The sequence below is a fragment of the Amblyomma mixtum genome, chromosome 5 (genome assembly GCF_055824585.1).
Source record: "Amblyomma mixtum isolate Tamu chromosome 5, ASM5582458v1, whole genome shotgun sequence".
Lineage (NCBI taxonomy): Eukaryota > Metazoa > Arthropoda > Arachnida > Ixodida > Ixodidae > Amblyomma > Amblyomma mixtum.
The window spans coordinates 1,559,289-1,579,736 of record NC_143016.1 but is presented as its reverse complement, the minus strand read 5'-3'; the positions used below and the strand labels follow the sequence as shown (position 1 = coordinate 1,579,736).

The window sequence follows — 20,448 nt, the reverse complement described above, 5'->3', positions numbered from 1 at the left end:
TAGGTGGCGTTGGATGAAGCGGCTCGCCTCGTGTGCCACAGGTACCCCGAGGTCACACCGCGCTGGCCGCAGACAGTTCCGTACGCTGCAGGACGCGTTTCGTATGTAATTACGGTCGCTCGGCGCTTGGCGAGGATGATTCGCGGAAAAGTCTGCCGTGATGTGGGTCGGCAAAAGAGGAGGGAAAAAGCCGCGAATTGCGAGCAAGGCTATGAGAGTAACTGGGCAGGCACGCATCTACGTATAGTAGTACTCTACGCATGTACTGAAATGGGACGGAATAAATGAGATTAAGAATCCGCTCTTGACACAGTTTTGCTTGTACTCCATTCAGCAGCAACCAGTGAGAAAAAAAAAAACACAAAGTAAAGTAGAAAAGCTGCATCGGAGTTCAGTGCAGTCAAGTCCAAGGACGAAACGTCAAAACTACTGCTAATGGGCCGTGCGAAAGCGTCCGATCTCGCACGCGCCTGAGAGCTTGCGATACGAACGTGCAAGAGTGCGCTGTTAGCGCTGGTGTTTCTTTATGCTTTTGTGTTTCTTCGCCCAGTTGCGATTGCGAAAACCGCGTCGACGGCTTGTACCTATCTCCACGAAGGGGGTGGAGAGGGCGAAAGTCGCCAGGGAAAGGAAAAATCCTCCTTGGTGCGTGTGTCGCTCGGTCGCGACCGCTTGGTTTAGTCGAGCGAAACCTCTTCCAAGGAGTGGTGGGCAGGTGAGCGCCTATTCTTTCGCCTTTTCTTTCAAGGCCCCTGTTCTTGTAACCTTGGGAAATTTTCACACTTCTCCCATATCCGTCAGGAACACAACAACAGTCACTACTGCTTGCTGTTCTGATTACTGTTCTGTTTACTGTTGTGCTCACTGTTCTGCTTACTGTTTCGTTTACTGTTCTGCTTACTGTACTGCTTAATGTTTAGAAACGCGGTGTAATAGTTCACGCTTACGATGTCAATAAGAGAGAAATGAAAAGAAAGTGTAGTTTTCTGTCCATTTACTTTGAACGGCTTCGACGAGTTAATGACTGTTCGGATAAGTGCAGCCAGTTCTTATTATCCAGAGTTATTATCCAGTGGTCCCAAATAGTGCAGTCACAAAACCTACAATTGGTTGGAAAGGTATGACAACACCAAAGGTGGGAAAATACGAAATGCTAACCAGTAATGGTACTAGCACTGATCACTAGCAGTAGCACAGAGAGCACGCTAGCACTGATCACTGAAAATTTCGAAATTTCAGCGTCGTACGTGAGCTTTTCGCGCACAATGGATTTTTCGGTGGAACTCCACTCTTTTCAATATCGGCCACAAACTTTCACGAAGATGGTAACCAGCCCTAGCTGTAGTCAACAGTGCCCACAGATTGAGGGAAATTCTCATGTCTGCACAAATATTCATCCATTTGGTTCCAAGCAACGATCTTAGAGCAACGAAATAAGGTAAAAGAGGAAGAAAGGAAAACAAAAACCTAATTTTGGGGAATAGAACAAGACTAATAACGTAATACAAACACCATGACGTTGATACATGGCTTAAAAAGGCAATGCATCACATACGCATTTGTTCCCTTTTTCAGAAAACAAGAGAACCAGCAAAATGATCAAGTTTATCGTGCTCGTACTGGCAACTGCCAGTTATGGTGAGTTAATGGCACACTTGCATGCTTTCCATTGAGTGGGAATGGATTTTGCGGCGACGAAGCTGGCCCTTGTATATTATGCTGAGGAATGAAATACGCCCACTAGGCTTAGAATCACCATCTTATTTCGCCAGGTGCAAACGCCGCGACCTATTTTTCTGTCCCCATGCGTCCAGATAGACGTTAGCGGCCTTGCTCAGGGGCATGAAATCAGTTATTTTTACCCGCACACTCGTCTTTCTGTTCGACACAATCCTATCTCTGAGCCTATAAGGTAAGCAGGAAAAAAAGTGTGAATATGTACTATTTCCTCGTGCTGTACATATGGGTTGCTTCCTCAAACAAACAACTTAATAGGGTACCGACAGTCTGCAGCATTCCACAGTAACCGTACTTGACAGCACGTCTCTTAGATATTATACACGACCCGGCCGCTTATAGCAGCTTCATTCGATCGCACTAAATATCCTGGCACGGGAAATGTCAAGCAGCTGTAGAAACTAAACTTGTTTTGTTGTGAGTTTCGCTGCTCAACTTATAGATGTAGCCTTCTGACTTGCAGCGTCGTCAGCGTCGGTAAGCGACGCGAACACCTTCGTCGACACTGTGTTTCGGGAGAAGATGCCGTTCCTCGTGAAAGGATCGCCCCGGCTGTTCCCGTATGCCACCATTCCGGACTTCAGATTTAAGGTGCTTTAAGAACTCCTTTGACTACGAAATACCCTTTTATAAAACTGACTCGGAAAGAGAAACAAACGGATCAAAACATTTGATCATTCGATTAGGCAAGTTTACTGTATGATATGCTATCTGCGGAAAACGCTGCGGCATAATGCGCTGCAAACAACAGACCGCTGACCGCCAAAACCCCTAAGGTGAAGGTACTGTCCCAGAGCTATTGTTGTTTACATAGTACCGTTCTGCCGAAATACGGCGCCAGGTTTGATGTGGGAGCTCCGTGCGTAACCCCATCGACTATTAGCTCATGCGTGTGGCTCCATCTCTTGACCTTTGCAGGTGTTCAAGACAGGGCTGACCAACCGGGACCTGAAGGTGAACATGACTCGAGGCGAGATCCGTGGCTTCGACAATGCCCTGCAGCGGGCTGGAGACTGCCAGTCACCTTTCCTCCGAGACGGACAGATCATCATCTCCTGCAACCTCGCCGTCAGAGGGCTGAACGTCACCTTCACTGCACTGGTACCTCGCTTGTATATAGCTTGAATTGCACTCCGGCGGTGCGCACGACTGGATACGATTGTTTGGCCCTTCGACTCTAATTCCGTCCATCGCGCCACCCGCAACCTTTCGAATCCTTTCCATTTCACGATTAATCCCTAAGTGTTTAGCGGCCCGCCTACTTCGTTTATATATCATACGTTATTGGGACGCTCTTCCGTTAGAAAGGACTTGAGGATCAGTTGATGCGTGCCGATTTAATTGCGAGTAACATTTGTTTCATTGCCTGCTAACAGACCTGTGTCGGAAATAGAACAAAGAATTAGCGTGAAGCGTGGCCCGAGAACGACTGTGCAATAAAGTCTTGGGAAAAATATCCCAACACAATACAACAAATTTAGCCTTTTAAGCTTACGGACGATACCATTGACGTTGGCATAAAACACTTCACTTGACGTGGTTTCGAACGGGGAAATTTCAACGGAGAAACTATGAAGCAATGCAGCAGAAAAAGAAGGGCCTTTAGCACAATACGCCGGGAGGATCAAAAAGGGGGAGGGGGTGGAGGAGAAAACTATCCGTTTTTTTTTTTTTGCTGTGTCCGTGCAAAACACTCAGCTTATTCGAGTTTTCTATTTTCCAGAGCGGGCAAGGCAACCACATGATCTGTACTTTCTGCGCAGGCTAAAGGGGACACCCTGGTCGCCATCTGGAAGACCATCTGGGTGCACGTAACGGTGCGGGACACCATAGCTCACTTCGAGGCCAGCGCCCCTGCCGGTCGGGATGGGACCCTGCGCACATTCCTCATCAACGACATCCTGCTCGACGTCGAGTACGACAACGACCTGAGCCTGAACGAGGCCCGGCGGCAGAAGTTCAAGGAGGAAATCGCGAACAGAGTCAAGGATGAGCTTAGGCACATCTTTTTCAACGACTACAACGACGTGCTGCGCCGAGCTGTGGAGTCGGTCACTTTCCCCAGAGCCTAGCCTCTAGCTCTGAATTCAATTTGCAAGGTTCAAGTGAACAGTCGTGTTGTCTTGTGGTCTTTGTTACCTTCTGTAAAAGGTTTGTTTTTCTAGAGAACACTTGCGTCACCGTTTTGTACTTTTTACTTGCCGATCACATCTGAGCCAAATCAAACTGCACTGTTTGTGATTTACTTGTAAACGCACGGCGTTGGCATTGCATGCCCGCTTTTATTCGGAGTGCGCAAATAAAGCATGAGACGTTGTATTTACATGTTCCTAAAAATAATAAAATAGAAAATATACTTACGACCCCGTGTCTTGTTGACTATTGAACGGTGCGCTCTGCAAGTATTTGCTCAGTAGTGTTTTTCCATTATAGACTGCGCAGAAATCACTTCACTTTTCACTACTCTGTGCTTTATGGCATGGCCCACATTGCACAAGTTTGCAAGGGAAAAATTATCAGGAGGCACTTAAGGAACTAACGCGCGAGTTATGCGAAAGCATTGCAAATCTATTGCAATTCCATTCTATTCCGTTGTAGTTCGTGCAGTGATCAGTGCTAATTGATTGTAAAACATTTTATTCGCCGGGAAGAGCTTGGCAAGAGGTCGCGTTAAGTGGTCGTGCTAGTACTATTACTGGTTAACATTTCGTATTTTCCCGCCTTTGGTGATGTTTTCAACCAATCGTAGGTTTTGTGACCTCACTATTTGGGACCACATTTTTGGCGACACCGGGTTTCCGCTGATGTGAGACATGTAATCCTTTTTGCATTAGAAAAAAAAAAGAAAAGGGATGTCTCGCCGTAAACTGAGCTATAGGTGGGCTTCGAAGTATATGTAAATCATACATATACTGCGTTCAGTAGGAAGTAAGGCTTGGCGGTACATTTGGCTTCTTTCTTACGGCCATGCAGACATAAGCTCAGATCTGAACCACATGTTGCTAAAACATCCTATAAGCAACTTCTATATGAAGGAGCTGGTAGAGCAGTGGAAGAGCGTTGACCCTGAATTTTTGCGACCGCAGGTTCAAAGCTAGCTAAGCAGGGCAAATTCCCTTAGGCACCATTGCATTTAAACATCCACTTCGTTACGCTGTGTGTCTGTCTGTGCGACCTTGAAGCAGCACTACTGGTTATGTAGGAACAGCGGCAGAAGGCGCCACAGGCGCTTTCGGTGAAGCTCCCAACCACAGTCATAACTGCGAATACCACACTCCAATGGTGAAAGCAACCAAGTGGTCATAACTTGGCCATGTTCACGGTAGAAGGCCTTGTCTTAGCATCGCCGCAGCTCCCTGCAGCACGAGCGCTATCGTACGACTATAGCATATTTGCTCAGTGGAAGATTCATCCAACGGTAATATGGCTAACGGCTCCGGTGATTTCATGAATAAGATTGGTGCCAAATATTTTGTCTGAGAAAAACGCGGTCGTAGTTCAGTATATAGACTTTACAGCATACTACAGCCTGAGTAAATTTCTACTCTGTGGCTCTAAGCTACGGTTTATGATGGGAAAATTATTAGAATACAAAGCCACTCGATAAACAGGGTGATTTATGTTAACACGCCCTGCTAAATAGGCGATGTATCCACTTCAATGTGCATGCAAGGTTTGAGCAGTTTCCAGATCGTCGATTGATCTGCTCACTGTTATCGTAGGTGACCCTCATTAAATAGAATTACTGATAGCTTTCAAGTTATATTCTTGTCTTTCATGTGTGTCACTACCAAATTAGTCAATTAGGTCCCGGAGCTCATCTTCTGTTCAGTTGTTTTTGGTCTTTATTTATTCAGTACTGCAGATCTCGCACAGGTCCAAGCAGTGTGGATGAAAAGGCAGACAAAACAATTTCAAGAAATTAGCAGAACATCAGTGTGTGACAGAAGGCGAAAAGAACCTTTTAACTATGAAGCAACTGCAACTCAACCAATTCAGCATCCTCTTGCGGTGTCTTTCTTGTACGACGGGCTTTTTTTCGTGTTTTAACCCTCATTTTTCATATCCAGCTACTCTGGCCTCACTTGCTGCCTTTTGTGTCGTCAAGGCGAGGACAGCCTTGTGGTACACCAAGCAAGGAATGGCTCTCCCGGAATTCCAAAATTTCTGTCTGTTCATGAAGCCTTCTCAGTGCTCGTGTCTACGCTCTTCCTTACATCCTTGTCATTCAGTGCTGAATTCTACCTATGAAGCCAATCAAACTAGCCTAGCTACCTCTTAAAGAATCTTCTAATCGTTTACCTTGCGTGGATAAACTTATTCATGCAAAATACGGTGTCAGTGAATTAGGATGAAGGCGAGCATGCCTCGGCGTTGAAGGCACAGATGGTGAAGAGCACAGATGGTGAAGAGAAGAACAACGATATGACATGGATCCCGTGAATTCTGGTCTCCAATATTCGGTACTTGGTCTGAACACACGCGCACTGTCGCGATATGCAAAAAGCGCAAAGAAGCAGCCCCCCCTGCTGTCTGAAAGCATAGAAGCTTAAGGCTACTCACGTTTTACTGTTTCTGCTGTATGCATTTATCGCTATAGTTGAAGAGCAAGAATTTCACGCCCACATCCAAACCGGAAAAGCAAACTGCCTTATTAGTTTCAACCATTACACAAAGCGAAAAGTCATTACAAACAGGGAGCGAACACACGCAGTACGAACGGTGCCAAAATACGATAACACCAACCGGGACTCTGGACGCTCTAATGACTTCCGTCACAAGCATGTTAGTATCACATACACCGGACATGCCCGCTTCCTAGTCATTATGTTGTTCTTAGAATAGGTCCTCTGTAATGGGCCTGTGGACGGTAGCGATTGTGTTTTTGTATCTCCCCTACCAACCTTTCTCTCGCTGAAGGTCATGGACATGATCCTGTACTGCTGCGCGCGTGCAGTGACGTCTTTAGTAACTTCAGATTACATTTTCCTGCATCAAATATACTTACGGTGAGGAGGGGGGGGGGGGGGGGGGGGGGGGCATGATGAAGCCTCGAAGGAACTGTGCGCAGCGCATTAAAATTTTTATGTTGGGGAGCCCCAATTTTCACGAAGTCGCTTTCTGCGAACGTTAACTCTCAGCTTTTCTTTGTGAATCGTTGTCTATATTACGATCACGCATTGTTTCGGTGAAAGAATCACTTTAGTAAAACCATTGATGGTGGTGCGTGTTCTGAACAACCTCAGCTCCTCGACTTTAGAGTGACCACTGGGGGCTTCAGAAAACATTTCAGAACCGACCCATAATGAAGTCGCATGCCTCGACGCGGGCGTTTTGAAAACATATGCGTTGTGTCGTGTACCTTGTGTCATATACCGAATTATAAGTAAGCGAACGTGAACTCCCGTAATGTTGAACGTCTGGCAAAGACGCGCACGTAAGCCAGGCTCAATCGCAAAAGATGTAAGAGATGGACCTGACGTCCGCGCTGAGACTGCGCATGCTGACGCCGATGCGCCGTTGCTATTTTGGCGGGAATGAGCCGAAGCGAGTATTAAGAAACGCACCAGGAACCATTCATAACGAGAAAACCCAACAGTTTGTGAAAGAACCTCAACTCAAGTAGTGAATGAACGTTGCACTATAAGAGAGCATGCACTTACAGAGCCAACGTTTGAGCTTTAAGAGACGCCATGAGGCTTAACGCTCTTGAGAATGTATTTATCAAAGCGCCTGCTTTTACGTGTTCTGTGCGTGCCTATAGACGCTGATGAAGCGGTTGGTAATTGAACCAGCTTTCTGGAAGATGCCGCCTTTGAGAAACGGCCTAGCTACGGTTTTAGCAAATGAATACACTCTGTATGTCTTGCCCAGCCCCATATGCCTTAATTAATGCAGCTACAGGGATGACATGCAGATGTAGGCCGATTGCTTTCTGACTTATCCCCATTAAGCCAGACAGAATGAAGCGCAGGTAGTACTTCAAATGTGCTTGTTCGAATGTTGACTGGGAGATGAGGGAGACAGAGCCTCATTTTATTAAAAAGTTCAAATCAAGCGCTTGGTATATTCTGCCCGGATAAACGTAATCAGAATTTTGAAATTGTGCTTCTCCAGGGAAGCCACTCCTATCAGGAGGATTTTTTAAAAAATGCTGCAACAGACAAAGGTGTAGCTTTCGAGAACCTTTCAATAGAAGGATGTGAAATAATTCCAATTCTTTCTCCACAGAAGCTTCCTTGCAACAGCACTGTCGGAGTCGAGCTCTCCCCCGACAGCCTTATCCGTCCTCTTGCATAGTTGCCCATAAACCTCCTATTGCGTCCTTTGCTTACGAACTAAGATATAAAATAAAACTGAAATCCACAAATTTTGCTCCTAGTTAGCGCGCGCAATCTTTTGGTTGGTTGGTTTATGGGGTTTAACAAAGCGACTCAGGCTACGAGAGACGCCGTAGTGGAGGGCTCCGGAAATTTCGACCACCTGGGGTTCTTTAACGTGCACTGACATCGCACAGTACACGGGCCTCTAGAATTTCTCCTCCAAAGAAATTCAGCCGCCACGGCCGGGATCGAATCCGCATCTTTTGGGTCAGCAGCCGAACACCATAACCACTGAGCCACCGCGGCAGCGTCGTAATCTTTTAACTGTTTCTGAACGAAACTCATAATATGTTTTAGAACAAGCTAGAAGATATTACAGCTCAATGAAAAATGAGGGCCGTGCTAGAATGGTTATTAATATTGACAGTCAATTGTTAAGTGATACAGAAACATGGACTAACAAAGAGTCTATTACTCTAGTATTCGGCGAATTCAAATTCCTGTTGCAAACGAGAGAAAAATTACTCAAGAGTGCCAGCTCAACAAGTTTTTCCTTCCAGAGATCAATGCCTTAGCTTGAAATGCAGCCACCACTATACGAGCTATATCGGTCCTCGCGTGTTTTTCGCAGCTCTGAGAAGCGAGTGTCTTGCCTCGTCGTTGCGTTACGCAAGCCCACGCCGCATACAAACCCCGCTGCTGTCTGCTCGCGCCGCGAGCAGACGAGCAGCGGTAGTTGTGTCACGTAAGCAGAACAGACGATCAGACGACGCGACAACTGGCAAGTGCTCCGTGCGCATGCGCACACTCTCGTCCGTTTCCTCACCATGGTCCTGTATAGGACTCTAAACGACCGTCTGGCCCACGCTCCCGTGATATTATTAAAAAAATTGGAGAGCTATACATCACCGTGTTTATTATTTAGCTAGGCTTTTACTTCTCACTGTGCCTCACATTACGGATACACTCCAATTACCAATTTAATGTTTAAAATACTGAAGTATATAGTATTTTGCCCTACAGTAATATTTCTGCAACGTATCACTACTTTACTCGCTTATCTATATCTGCTCTACAGGCCCCGCGCGTTAGAACTATTTATGGCGCTTATTCATTTACATATACTGCCATTAAGAATTGGAACGCACTAATGCAACACGATACAAGCATAAATAACTACCATGAGCTTTCAAGGCACTAAAACGGCACATTTTGTTGAATTCTTAACTACTACTGCAGCTCACTAATGTTTTCATCATCATCATTTTATTCCAACATCAACATTACAGATGCTGAGGACCGTGAACAAAAAGCCTCTAGCTGGGCTTGACGGGGTTCATGGCCCCTAAAAATCATGGCATTGGCAACAAAACTAGGATACAAACACAACGCATCAGACATGGGAGGATGTGGCACAAATTCAGGACATAAGCAAAACAATTACAAGATTAGTAGAGTGTTTAATGAAGTATACAATGTACGGTGTAATACAGAAAAAGGTAGAAAGTGCAATTATTGTGGCTATGGTATATTTACAAAAAAAAAAAAACAGTATTGTGGCTATGAAACAACTCGTTTGTTTAGAAGCGACGGGAGCATATTATGTAGCATCTGGTATCCATAGTTAGTGCGTGCTCGAGGTATTTCCCACAGTTCAGTACTGCGGGTATTCCGTGTTTTTCGTTTAGGTGTCAGGTTTGCTATGCCGCCTAAAATGTTTTTATTCTGTTTAAGTAGTGTTTTCTTGTTTTGCGTTTGCTTCATTGCTTTTGCAACATTATTCATAATACAAACCCCTCTCAGAACTCTTGCACAAATTCTGGGATTCCTCCGGTATACTCAGTGCAATGTACTCAATTACTTACTTGTGAAACGGCTATTATTTTTAAAATTTTTATGCTCAGCGACGTAGCCACAAGCTTGCCTACGAAAAAACCAAGTTTTCTAAACATCATACTCAAATTTGCTTAGTGAGCTTGCAGCGCACGACATTCGCGTGCAAGAGAACCTTTTGATTCGTCATCCATAGATGATGCCTCATACTAAAACACTAAAGTAAACAAAGTTATTCTTTACAAATGCTGTCCTACTTGTAATCTAAACCTCGTCTTAATTTTTCTTCTACTTCTTTGACGATGAATGCATTACTCTGGTAGATAAGAAATGCGTCTGTAAACACTGGATTCATGTTTGAAGCAGCACTTCACCTTCGAGCGATGTTCCAACGGGTACGCTGTGGCCATTCGACAGTGCCGCCGCAGTGAAATAAGTATAGGCTCGCCCTGGGATTCAAAGTGATCGTTGCCTACCACTGAAAAACACTTAGCCAGACGTCACGGAATTGGGCCTGCTTTTGGTAAGCAAGTAAAATGTGGATTTTGGAACAAAGAAAATTAAATGTTGTGTACTGTCATGGTCATGGTCTAAGTCATAGTAGGAGCTTCCAACCGCGAATCCCAAAAACCCCTCCGCATCTGTATAATTTAAAATGTGCACTCATATTCACACGGATCTTCTTGTATGTGGCAGCAATGATGCGACTGCTGGAATGCCGTATGTCGTCGAAGTTCTGAGGTGGGATGGGCGCGAGAGAGTTCCCGCAACGTAGGTACTGACACAAGCCCACACTTCTATGCACTAGCTAGCCCAAGAGGGAAGAGGTAAAGGGGAACAGGGGGAGGTCAGACAAATTTATAGAAGATTGAAAATTTAGAAGACCACGAAGGATTTGTGAGGCTTTAGAAACCAAAAAAATATGCACGAACAAGTTTCTTGTAGGTTTCTCCTCTTAAATCTAGAATGCTGCGGTTTTTAAATTGCCGAAGGATTTCAACCGTCTATTGAAGTGTCTCATGACAACAGCGTAACGAACAGGACAGAAAAAAATTGCTGAGGCTCAGTTTGGCTAAGCCTGGGGAATGCGAAGCATATTAGTGGCTAGGCTTGATAATACATGGCTTTCCTTGGTTGAATACTTGGTCATTTTAATACAACCACTAGAAGCCTTCGTCGTGGGGGAAGACAACGGCATGGCTACAGCGCAACGCCGACTAACCCCGAGACGCGCGTTGGTTGAGCGCCTGGATTGCCAAGGAAGCCGCGTCTGCCTGCCCGGTGGAGCGAGCGTTTCACCTACACCGAGTGTGAACGCGCGTTCGAAATGCGCGGGAATGCGCGGGTGTGACGGCTAGGGGTCCCACGGCGACGGCGCGAGGTGGAGGCCGGCTCTCTCATCCGATGTCACGTGGTGTGACGTCACGGTGTCACGTGGGGGTACCACGGCGACGGCGTGAGTGGTAGCTCTAGCAGTATGCTTCGCATAAAAGAAAGGAACACGCAGAGGCACAACACAAGCCTGTCTTTTGTCCCTGCGGTTCCTTTCTTCTTGTCCTGTTTGTCTCACTGTAGTTACGAAGTTGACACCAACTCGCCCGACAACTTAACCTGAAGTGTCTTCATTGAGATTTTACTGTTTGAACTATCGCAGCACGGAAGGGATTCCCCGCGCTTATCGTGCATCGGTGCATTCCATAGTTTTTCATTCTCGAACGAAAACCATTGATCTGCTTACGCTGAAGGCTGCCAGCGCAATAATAATGTGCCTGTAACGTGGAATGTATTGATATGTTAAAGTTTTTAGAACTAGCACGTCAAGCTTCATGCATTATAAATAAAATGAATGGAAGACTTATGAAAGTCTCAATAACAATTCATTCACACGTTCTAAGCGGCGCCGCCTTTTCAAATAGTTCAATCTCTTCTTTCGCGTATGGTAACGTACTGCAAAGAGGGAAGAGTGCCATCAGTATAACGTACTCAGGCCTCCGGAGCCGAGCATAATCCGGACATCAGCGCTGTTATGAAGCATGAAGCACGTGTACTGTTAAAAGAAATTTTAATTGAAAATTACAAATAACTACTCAGCTTCTTTTCCTGCCTCGAAATTCTGCCGTTTAGTCTGCGCTCATCGGCAGAAATACAATTCAAGATGTATTATAGCTTCACTAATTTTCTACAACATCGGGCGAGCCTCTTTGAGAGTGCCTAAGGGGTAGCTGATGTTTTGTAGTCAATGTCCGCCACTCTGCTCAACTACCAAAATAGCAGTGCGCATCGAGCTAAACGTATAGCAGAAGTGAAGGATGTGAGAGGCAAACTGGCTAGAAATTATGAGGGCCGACAAATTATCGAGTTAAAGGGATAATATTATAGTCATTTTAGCAATAAGGATATGCTAAGTGTGTTAACTTTGAGTCCGTTTTGAGATAAACCAACTCGTGGCGTGGTGGCTAAGCAGATATGGCGTTCTGGTGGCGAGTCCAAAGTCGTGTGTTCGATCCCAGCCACGGCAGTCGCATTTTTATGTGATTGAAATGGGACAACGGCCTTGTACCGAGATTTCAGTGCACATTAAAGAACCCTAGTGACTGAAGTTAATCTTGAGCTGTCCATTAAGAATCTTGAACAAAAAAAGTATCAACGTTGCTGCCACCTGTTTCTGGCTCTATGTCAGTTGTTTTGTCATATACGCAATGTGGTCCCTGTCATTGTATCTTTACTGACATGAACGGAATCATGAGCTGAATATATCTTCGTCCAGTTCGTCTTCATACATCGCTTCTAAATCTCCGTTAATGTCAGTGGCCCAGATGCCGCGGCTCCTTCCACCCAACCGGTTCCAGCCTGCACAACCGGGAAAGGGCGAGACCAGCGCAGTGGTCAGGTGACCTTGTGACGTCGTCGCCCTCTCTACCAATCGTCGACATCTTCCCCCAACAGGTTTCAACCTGCTTGTCTCGTCCTTTCACGGTTGCGTGAAAGCCAGCGCTGTGGTTACGTGAGCTTCCATCGCCATCGCCTTCGCGACCAATCACTGGATTTTATTACTAAAGCAGGATGCCAAATCGCATGATGTTAAGTGGCACAATGGGCATATGGCAACTGAAATAACTGAATTAATTTAATTGCCACCTGTCACTTTGGGCAGGTCGTGACGGCGTCATCATCTATTCAATCAATCAGCGACGTTACAAGTAACTTGACCTTGTGAAGTTATCGTCCTCTCGACCAATTAGGGAATTTCATGACAAATGGCTCCGTGTTTTGCTGTTGTGGACTCTATAGTGCAATCGCCTTAATTACCACACACACCTGCTATGGCACATAGAATTTCATCAGTCATAATTAATCTGAAATGAACAAGTGTTGTCTCACGTATTCTGAACACAGAACTATGAATTAAGACTAAACCACTGACACACAGAGGTCAAGGTCTCTTGAAAGGGTTGCGCACGAGGAGCATGCCATAGCCTGTCGATTATCTCCCATACGCCAGAGGGAAGCCCGAAGCCTTCATGAACGGAAACACACGGCCGAGATAAAAGTACTGACGACCGAGGAGAAGGGAAAAAGCGTGGGTTATATGTCACGAGGCCGCAAATCTGTCTCAGTTCGTTGGTGCATGTCAGCGTAAAACTCAAGAGAACCGAGTGAGTTCTCCTCTGCAGTGCGTAAGTTTCGATACCTTCCTCTCTCTTCTTATCATTTTCGTTGCGTTCACATACTGTTAATTGGGCCCCGAAGTAAAAGCAGGCAGACTTTAGGCTTCTTCCGCGTTTCCAACCTACTTTTCAACACCACACAACCAAACACAATAGATGTTCATTCACTCTGGCTTATACTGTAGTTCTTATCGTTGATTTAAATATCAACTTATTTTGCCTCAAGCAGTAATATTTAACATGTTCCAATCTCAACGTACTCCCTAATGGGAATGCACGAATGCAGAGGCAGCTGCAGTTACGGTCGACACGTCGAAAGCGGTTGCTTTGTGACGATCTAAGGCGTCCAAAGCGCAATTTCTTCTCAGCGAATGGAGTTCCTGCCTGATAAATTGAGAATAGCTGGTCAGACTAGGAGACGGCATACTATCGAGTGAGGCTTTTAGTTGTGCCGCAGAACAAACGACTTTTTTTTTTGGACATGACAAATGGTACCTGTGAATCGCTCCTTCATATAGGCACCAGCTGCAAGTGGCACCGGGAGTCCATAGAGAGTGCACGAAATACGCGCTTTAGCCAGTGCTTCTAAAACATCACAGTGAAGCGCGTTATGAGCCGACGGGACCAACTTGCCGCTGGTCGCTGTGCTCGAAGATCTGACCGAATGTGAACTCAATTAAAGAGAGATGAGCGTATCAAACCAACGTCACTGGGTCTGGTGACGTATTTCTGAACAATGATGCTGCTTAATCTCAAATTTTCTATTTCGGGACCAAAGGCGCACCCTTGTGACCGGCATTCGTAGAGGTGAAGATTTAAGATGTGGTGGTTAGTGTTTGCGGCGATGTTAGCTAACCCACTAGAGTATTTTTATGGAGGGGTATTGACCTACTCTCAAATTATTGTACTTAGCTCTAATAGGCATCCAGAGCGCTATTGCCTGAGTACGTGGGGATGTACGGTGGTGCTACTAAGCGAACCTCACTAGCCACAAATCATGAGCACAATGATGCCCATAAACAATGATGTTATATGCTAAAAGAAATTAGCGTTAGCTACGATGTATTTATTGCTGAGCTGCATCCTACAGACTATGCTTATGTTCAGCTTTCAGGCTCTGCAAATTCTTCATGTATCGCATTAATAGACGGATAATCTTAGAGGGCGCCACACGGCATTACGAGCGACTTGCGCTAGCTGTTCTGTTTCTTCCTCTGAAAGAGCGCATTCGTCGCTGTGGGGAAATATCAGACCTCTCCCGCCAAACGAAGCTTATCCTTAAGAAGAAACCACAGTTTTAGGAGAAAAGCGCAAGCGACACGTTCAAGTGACATCTGGCATGTGTTTTTTCTTCCGAGAATTGTTGGGCTCCAAACATAGGAGTTCAGATCAGACAGCGAATAAAGTTGAATCAAGGCCACCATAGTTACGATGTATTGTGCGACGAGGCAGGCGGTGGCTTATGAGACTTAAGTGCTTTGGCGCGTCAGTGTTCCTAGGAAAGGAAGACGACATTTTTTGGTAATGACCTCGAGCGAAATAGCAGAAGCGCTCTCTTCTTTGGTCAACTTTCTTTTCTCAGTCACAAGAAAAAAGTTAGGATCCTGAAATAGAAATTAATATAACCTGTTGTTTAAAAATATGTGTATTAGAAACCCAAAGAGGATTTTTTTTTCCTTTGTCTCATACAGGTGCCAGTAAGGAACCATGAAACAGGTTGCTTTACTACTCTGCGCTGTCGCGTACGTCGGTGAGCGTCCCTTGCTTTTCTTGTCTGTTTACAATTTCAGTGCGCGGTGATGTTTAGTAGTATTGTGTGAAGTACTGCGTCAACGAATTTTCATTTAAATGAAAGCGTGAAAATGACTCAGAGCATTTCGCAGTCCAGAAAACGTAATAGGAAAAAGTAATTGGGATGAAATTAAGTATGCTGTGATCATATCTCTCTATTCGATTGTTTTTTTAGGCAAGGTTGTTCTTTATGCATTGTATCGGTTTGGTCCAAGGCTGGACCTGCCTCACACGCGTATGGCTCTAAAGATCAAGAGAGTCGAAAATGACTGGAATTTGACCGAAAGCGCGCTTATGCTGAAGGAGAGTAATCTTGATGTTGGCAAAAAATTAGGACCATAATTTTGTCATTCAATTGAATTTATAAATAAATCTTTGGTGAAAAAGAGGACAGGCTGAAAAGCTTGCGAATCAGACAAAGTTTCAGCTCATAGAGGAAAGTATTAGAGAAGCTTCTTCAGCCCCATCGACAGCATTCGCAAAAGCACCTGAGACCAAATTGTTATCTCATAGCTGGAATCGATTACGATATGATGTGAGCGCTGTTTCCCGTTGTGTGCATATATCTGAGCTGCGTTTGGCGCTTATTAATTGCTTGTTTTTCGAGAACTTCATCCACTTTGAGAGACCCCACCAACGCATCACTGACAGAGCACGTGACTTGCAGGTCACGTGGGAGCTGACGTCACGAGCCAGTATCGAGATGCGGTGGCAGCCTTTCTGAGTCGGCTAGAGAGTGACATCGCCCCGCCTACAGGCATGCCTTTTACTTGTCATGTGTCATTGCTGACGTGGGAATCCCCCTAAGGCGCCACTCAGTAACTATTCCAACAAAACTGCAAGAAGCATTTGTTTTCGTTGATGAACTGCCCAAGAAATTTCCGACTTTACTTCTGCTTGCGCATATGGGGTATTTTGTGATTTTCCGGCGGAATTTGTGGCCGGTATAGGTAAGAGAGCTCTTTTGGCACAGTGGCACCGCGATGAAGCGGAAAGTTCTTTGGTTAGCACTTGATTCCCAGTTTAGTTCCTGATTTCTATTTCTAGCTCATTTTTCACTCGTCACTTGTGACACTTGTTGATAGAAATGTACGATAAGAAGTTTCGCCCAAGTGCTGCACAGTAACAAAAAGATTTCTGGAAGATTGCGAGCGTGTAAAAAGCAAGTTTGAAGCATAACAATTATATTTAGCAATGTTAAGGCTGATTAGCTATTTTCGACAGTGAACAGGAACATATTATTGCTGGCATTGTGCGCTCATATTTCCACAGGCGGCTCAAAGAGTGTGAATGAAGCGAACGACTTCATTGACGTCGTCCTTCTCCAAAGAATACCCAGCCTTATGAAGGAGACACCCGGCTTGTACCCGTCGGCGCCGCTGCATCCGTTCAACTTCAAGGCAAGTGCTACTAGCCCTATTCGGTAGACTTTCTTGCCAGCCGTCTATTCTTTTGACGAAGTGCACTGCTTAGATGAAACATGGCTTTACCTTATAAGCATCGCGCTATCAACAGCAGCAGTTAACTTTACCTTATTAACCTTATCGCTGTAATTTCTTGGAGCCGTTACGTATTGTGGGCTCTGCAAAATGTGGCCGGGTAAGCCTGAAAATTCGTCTGCACAACACCGAAACCAGGGCACACGAACTTGCAAAGAGGAAGCAGACGAAAATAACTGTGCCATGTTTACTGAGGTAAACAACAACAACAAAGAATGCGAACAGTAATCCTACACCAAGAACAAACACTACGACATCTTACCTTGCCAACGCTGTTTCTTCCTTTTCACGGGTATACGCTAGTATGTTGGCCGCATTTTTAAAAAATATAGGCAGGCCTGCTTCAGCAGAGATGTGGGGTTTACGAAATAGTCCTTATATTAGTGCACTTGCCATCAACAGCTGGCGCTTGTGTTAGCTGGAAATTATTCAATCATTATCACAATATCAGTAGTCATAATCATCATTAACGATCTAACTGCATGACACAGGCTCCTCCTACTAACTTGCAATCAAGCCTCTTTCATCCCAGCTGCGGCCACCTTATGTCCGCAAACTTCGTAATGCCATCCATTCACCTCACTGTCTGCCCTCTTCTGCTACGCTTGCTACATCTTGGAATAACAGGTTACAAATTCGAGCGGTGTAAAATAAAAAAAAAGAAAGGTGACTGGAACGATTAGCTTTGTAAACGTGTGCAGAAAACCATTCGTGTTATCACTTCATTTAAATCTTTCGTAAAGTTGCACATTCTCGGTTCAAGAACCAGTACTGTTCTCTGCGACGTCCACTGTAGCACTTGCATCCTTAATACTTTCAGCAAAACACTAGCTATGGTAGCAGTTTGTCACACTAAGTTGTGCGACGGTGGTTGTGCTAACTTACCACGTATTCAGATTGCTCCACATCCGAGCATCACGATGCGTTCGACTGCAGGGAGCACATTTTGCGGACAACGAATGCATCGGCCCAGCCGAAATCTCAATACAATAGCTGAGTGTTGCAAACCCACGTCGCGTCCTCTGCTTCGCGCACACATGTAAAAAGGACAATACACCCGCGCTACGGCAAAGCTGTAACATCATGGCGACATGTCGTGCAGGTCTACAAGACAGCCATCACCAACCGAGACCTGAAGGTGAACGTGACGCGAGGAGGCATCAAGAACTTCGACACGGCCATACACCGCGTCGGCAACTGCGACCCGAAGGTGGTAGCCGGCAACACCAGCGTCACCTGCACGCTCAGCTTCGACGGCATCACTGCGGACCTAGTTGCCGTGGTATGGATCAGCGGATGGACTCCCCTCGCTCTTGACATTTTTAGACGTGCATCGTTTACCGGTAACGAGAATAAAGAACTACTCCGCGGATGCGCTGTACCGAAGAGCGAGGAGTTAGTGGAGCAAAAATTTTCTCTATTATATTTTTGAGGAGGAAGATTGCGCTTTGTCTTAATGGACCTTTTTATTTCTCAGAGACGAATCGACGCAGTAGTCACGGGGACAACTCGAGTTAACGTCGATGAAGTTGAATTCTTTGACGAGCGCAGTAAGGACGTGATTCTGAGAAACTATTCTAGAAACACGCGAAGAAAAAATTAGAAAACCTTTTTCTGTATTTTGGTGGTTCCGGCTTGCTCCTGTGTTGTCTGGAACACATTTACTGGTTCCCAATGGTGTCTGGTACCGCTGGTACTGCAGGTGTACCGCAGGGCCCACTGGTGCAGGTGCAGTACTTGCATGTACTTCGCGCACGCACGCACGCACGCACACGCACGCACACGCACGCACACGCACGCATACGCACGCACACGCACGCACGCACGCACACGCACACGCACACGCACGCACACGCGCACACACACACACGCACACGCACGCACGCACACGCACACACACACACACACACACACACACACACACACACACACACACACACACACACACACACACACACACACGCACGCGCATACACAAATTCGTGCATACAAATTAGATTACAAATTAGCTCACTGTAGGAGAGGTTTGGTTTATGGGGTTTAACGTCCCAAAGCGACTAAGGCTATGAGAGACGCCGTAGTGGAGGGCTCCGGAAATTTCGACCACCTGGGGTTGTTTAACGTGCACTGACATCGCACAGTAGAAGAGCATTGATATAATGGTCCAGGACAGGAGGGAGGAAATCTAGAGAACCGATAAGAGAGACCCTCTTTTCCCACATTAGGAAAGATCAAGCGTGCAATGTTGACGTTCACAATTTTGGAGGTATTTTTCCAAGACCTGTTTACAGCCAGAATAGAGTGAAATAAGGCACATTCACAACGTTTTTATTCAACTGACTCTTCGAACAAGACCGATATATGAGAGCTAAAATTAAGAGAAAATGCGAAAAAGTTCATTCGACTCCCACCTGCAGCTTACAAGAAGAGTTCAACTTATAACTCTTCTAAACTCGCTGCCCTAGGATCATCTCGTAAGCGGGACCCTTGCTACACTCTGCACGCGTAATGGACCACACTGCAAAAGCTGCAGTGACAATGGAGATGCCTCGTAATCACGCGCTAATCCTTTCGTTTTTCTTTCAGACCAAGGGAGACGACCTGATCGGCGCAATCAAGGAAGTGGATGTTCACGCAGTCGTCTACAACACTCCGGGGATGTTCGAGGTCACCGCGGCTCCCAACCGACCGGGCTTCGTGCGAACTTTCTTCGTGGAACCCATCAAGTTGGAGGTGACCCCTGGGAGCAACCTGGATTTGAATGCCATTCGCATGAGCGACTTCAAGTACTATATCGCGATTTACCTGAGGGAAGAGTTGTACCTGTACCTCTACGGCAATTACCAAGCACTGCTGAACCAGGCTGTGGCGAGAATGAACTTTTCTCTGGTTTGATGCCGGTGTGGGGAACAAGCAATAAAGAGCTTTGTTCTATGCTGGTAGGTAAAGCTTATTGAATGGGTAAGCAAGCGTGTGAAATTTGCTGCTGTTCTTTACACGTGAAATGTGACAGAAGCCAACAGCCCCTCATATATGACAGAAGCCAACAGGCTTCTGTCATATTTATAACGAGCCCCTCATTACCCTTCCCTTGTTTACACGTGAAAATGAGATGAATGTATACTGTCAGTTGCAGGAACACTATATAAGGTTGAATTGAAAGCGCACAAATAAGATATGCTTAGAGTGTATATTACTTTTCTGCTTGTCCACGCGAGGATGTAACTCTCGACTTTGGGACCTGCGTCTGTCCGACACAGTCGTTTGTTGTTTATTACACGAAAAGACCACCACACGCAAGCACATGCGTTACCAGGCATAAATAGCTCACACATGTACGCACGAACAGAAAAACATATGGACACAGGTTGAAATACACACAGGAGGAGCGGATGGCCCAGACTTCTGACACCTCCGAAAAACATCAGTGAAGTGGCACGTGACCACATTTCCATGATATGCGCCATATTTGTGCCACTTTCTCGCTAACTTCAGTGATTTTTCATGCCGTAAAGTGAGTGCCTTTTTAGGAACTGTAAGACTTTTTTAGGACGTGCAAGGTGAGCAAACACGGTTTCAGGAGCAGAGCTATGGAGG

General features: G+C 45.6%; 2 protein-coding genes across 4 annotated transcripts; both read left to right on the top strand.

Annotated features, from left to right (window-relative positions):
- The first annotated feature begins 618 nt into the window (after positions 1-618).
- Positions 619-4,097, top strand: LOC149341105 (salivary anticoagulant protein P23-like). The gene is made up of 5 exons (XM_089542982.1): positions 619-715; positions 1,576-1,638; positions 2,201-2,328; positions 2,656-2,838; positions 3,501-4,097. Exons 2-5 carry the CDS (start codon positions 1,596-1,598, stop codon positions 3,807-3,809), a joined length of 663 nt encoding a protein of 220 aa, XP_089399108.1. The 5' UTR covers positions 619-715; positions 1,576-1,595; the 3' UTR covers positions 3,810-4,097.
- Positions 4,098-8,798: 4,701 nt separating this feature from the next.
- LOC149341104 (salivary anticoagulant protein P23-like) lies at positions 8,799-19,793 on the top strand. 3 transcript variants are annotated; one of them, XM_089541932.1, is made up of 6 exons: positions 8,799-8,841; positions 15,253-15,311; positions 16,020-16,109; positions 16,625-16,752; positions 17,954-18,133; positions 19,438-19,793. In XM_089541932.1, the coding sequence occupies exons 2-6, from the start codon at positions 15,269-15,271 to the stop codon at positions 19,744-19,746; spliced, it is 750 nt and encodes a 249-aa protein (XP_089398058.1). In that variant the 5' UTR covers positions 8,799-8,841; positions 15,253-15,268; the 3' UTR covers positions 19,747-19,793. The 3 variants fall into 3 exon arrangements, with proteins under 3 accessions (XP_089398058.1, XP_089398056.1, XP_089398057.1); XM_089541930.1 differs by lacking the exon at positions 8,799-8,841 and adding an exon at positions 13,484-13,570; XM_089541931.1 differs by lacking the exon at positions 8,799-8,841 and adding an exon at positions 13,506-13,566.
- Positions 19,794-20,448: the final 655 nt, after the last annotated feature.

What these genes read in the sequence shown, in the direction of transcription:
- LOC149341105 (XM_089542982.1), top strand. Translation starts at nt 1,596, where the DNA reads ATGATCAAGTTTATCGTGCTCGTACTGGCAACTGCCAGTTATG. An exon ending in ACTGGCAACTGCCAGTTATG is followed by an intron (nt 1,639 to 2,200) that starts GTGAGTTAATGG and finishes TCTGACTTGCAG; the next exon opens with CGTCGTCAGCGTCGGTAAGC. An exon ending in TTCCGGACTTCAGATTTAAG is followed by an intron (nt 2,329 to 2,655) that starts GTGCTTTAAGAA and finishes TGACCTTTGCAG; the next exon opens with GTGTTCAAGACAGGGCTGAC.
- LOC149341104 (XM_089541932.1), top strand. Translation starts at nt 15,269, where the DNA reads ATGAAACAGGTTGCTTTACTACTCTGCGCTGTCGCGTACGTCG. An exon ending in TGACATCGCCCCGCCTACAG is followed by an intron (nt 16,110 to 16,624) that starts GCATGCCTTTTA and finishes ATATTTCCACAG; the next exon opens with GCGGCTCAAAGAGTGTGAAT. An exon ending in CTGCGGACCTAGTTGCCGTG is followed by an intron (nt 18,134 to 19,437) that starts GTATGGATCAGC and finishes TTTTTCTTTCAG; the next exon opens with ACCAAGGGAGACGACCTGAT.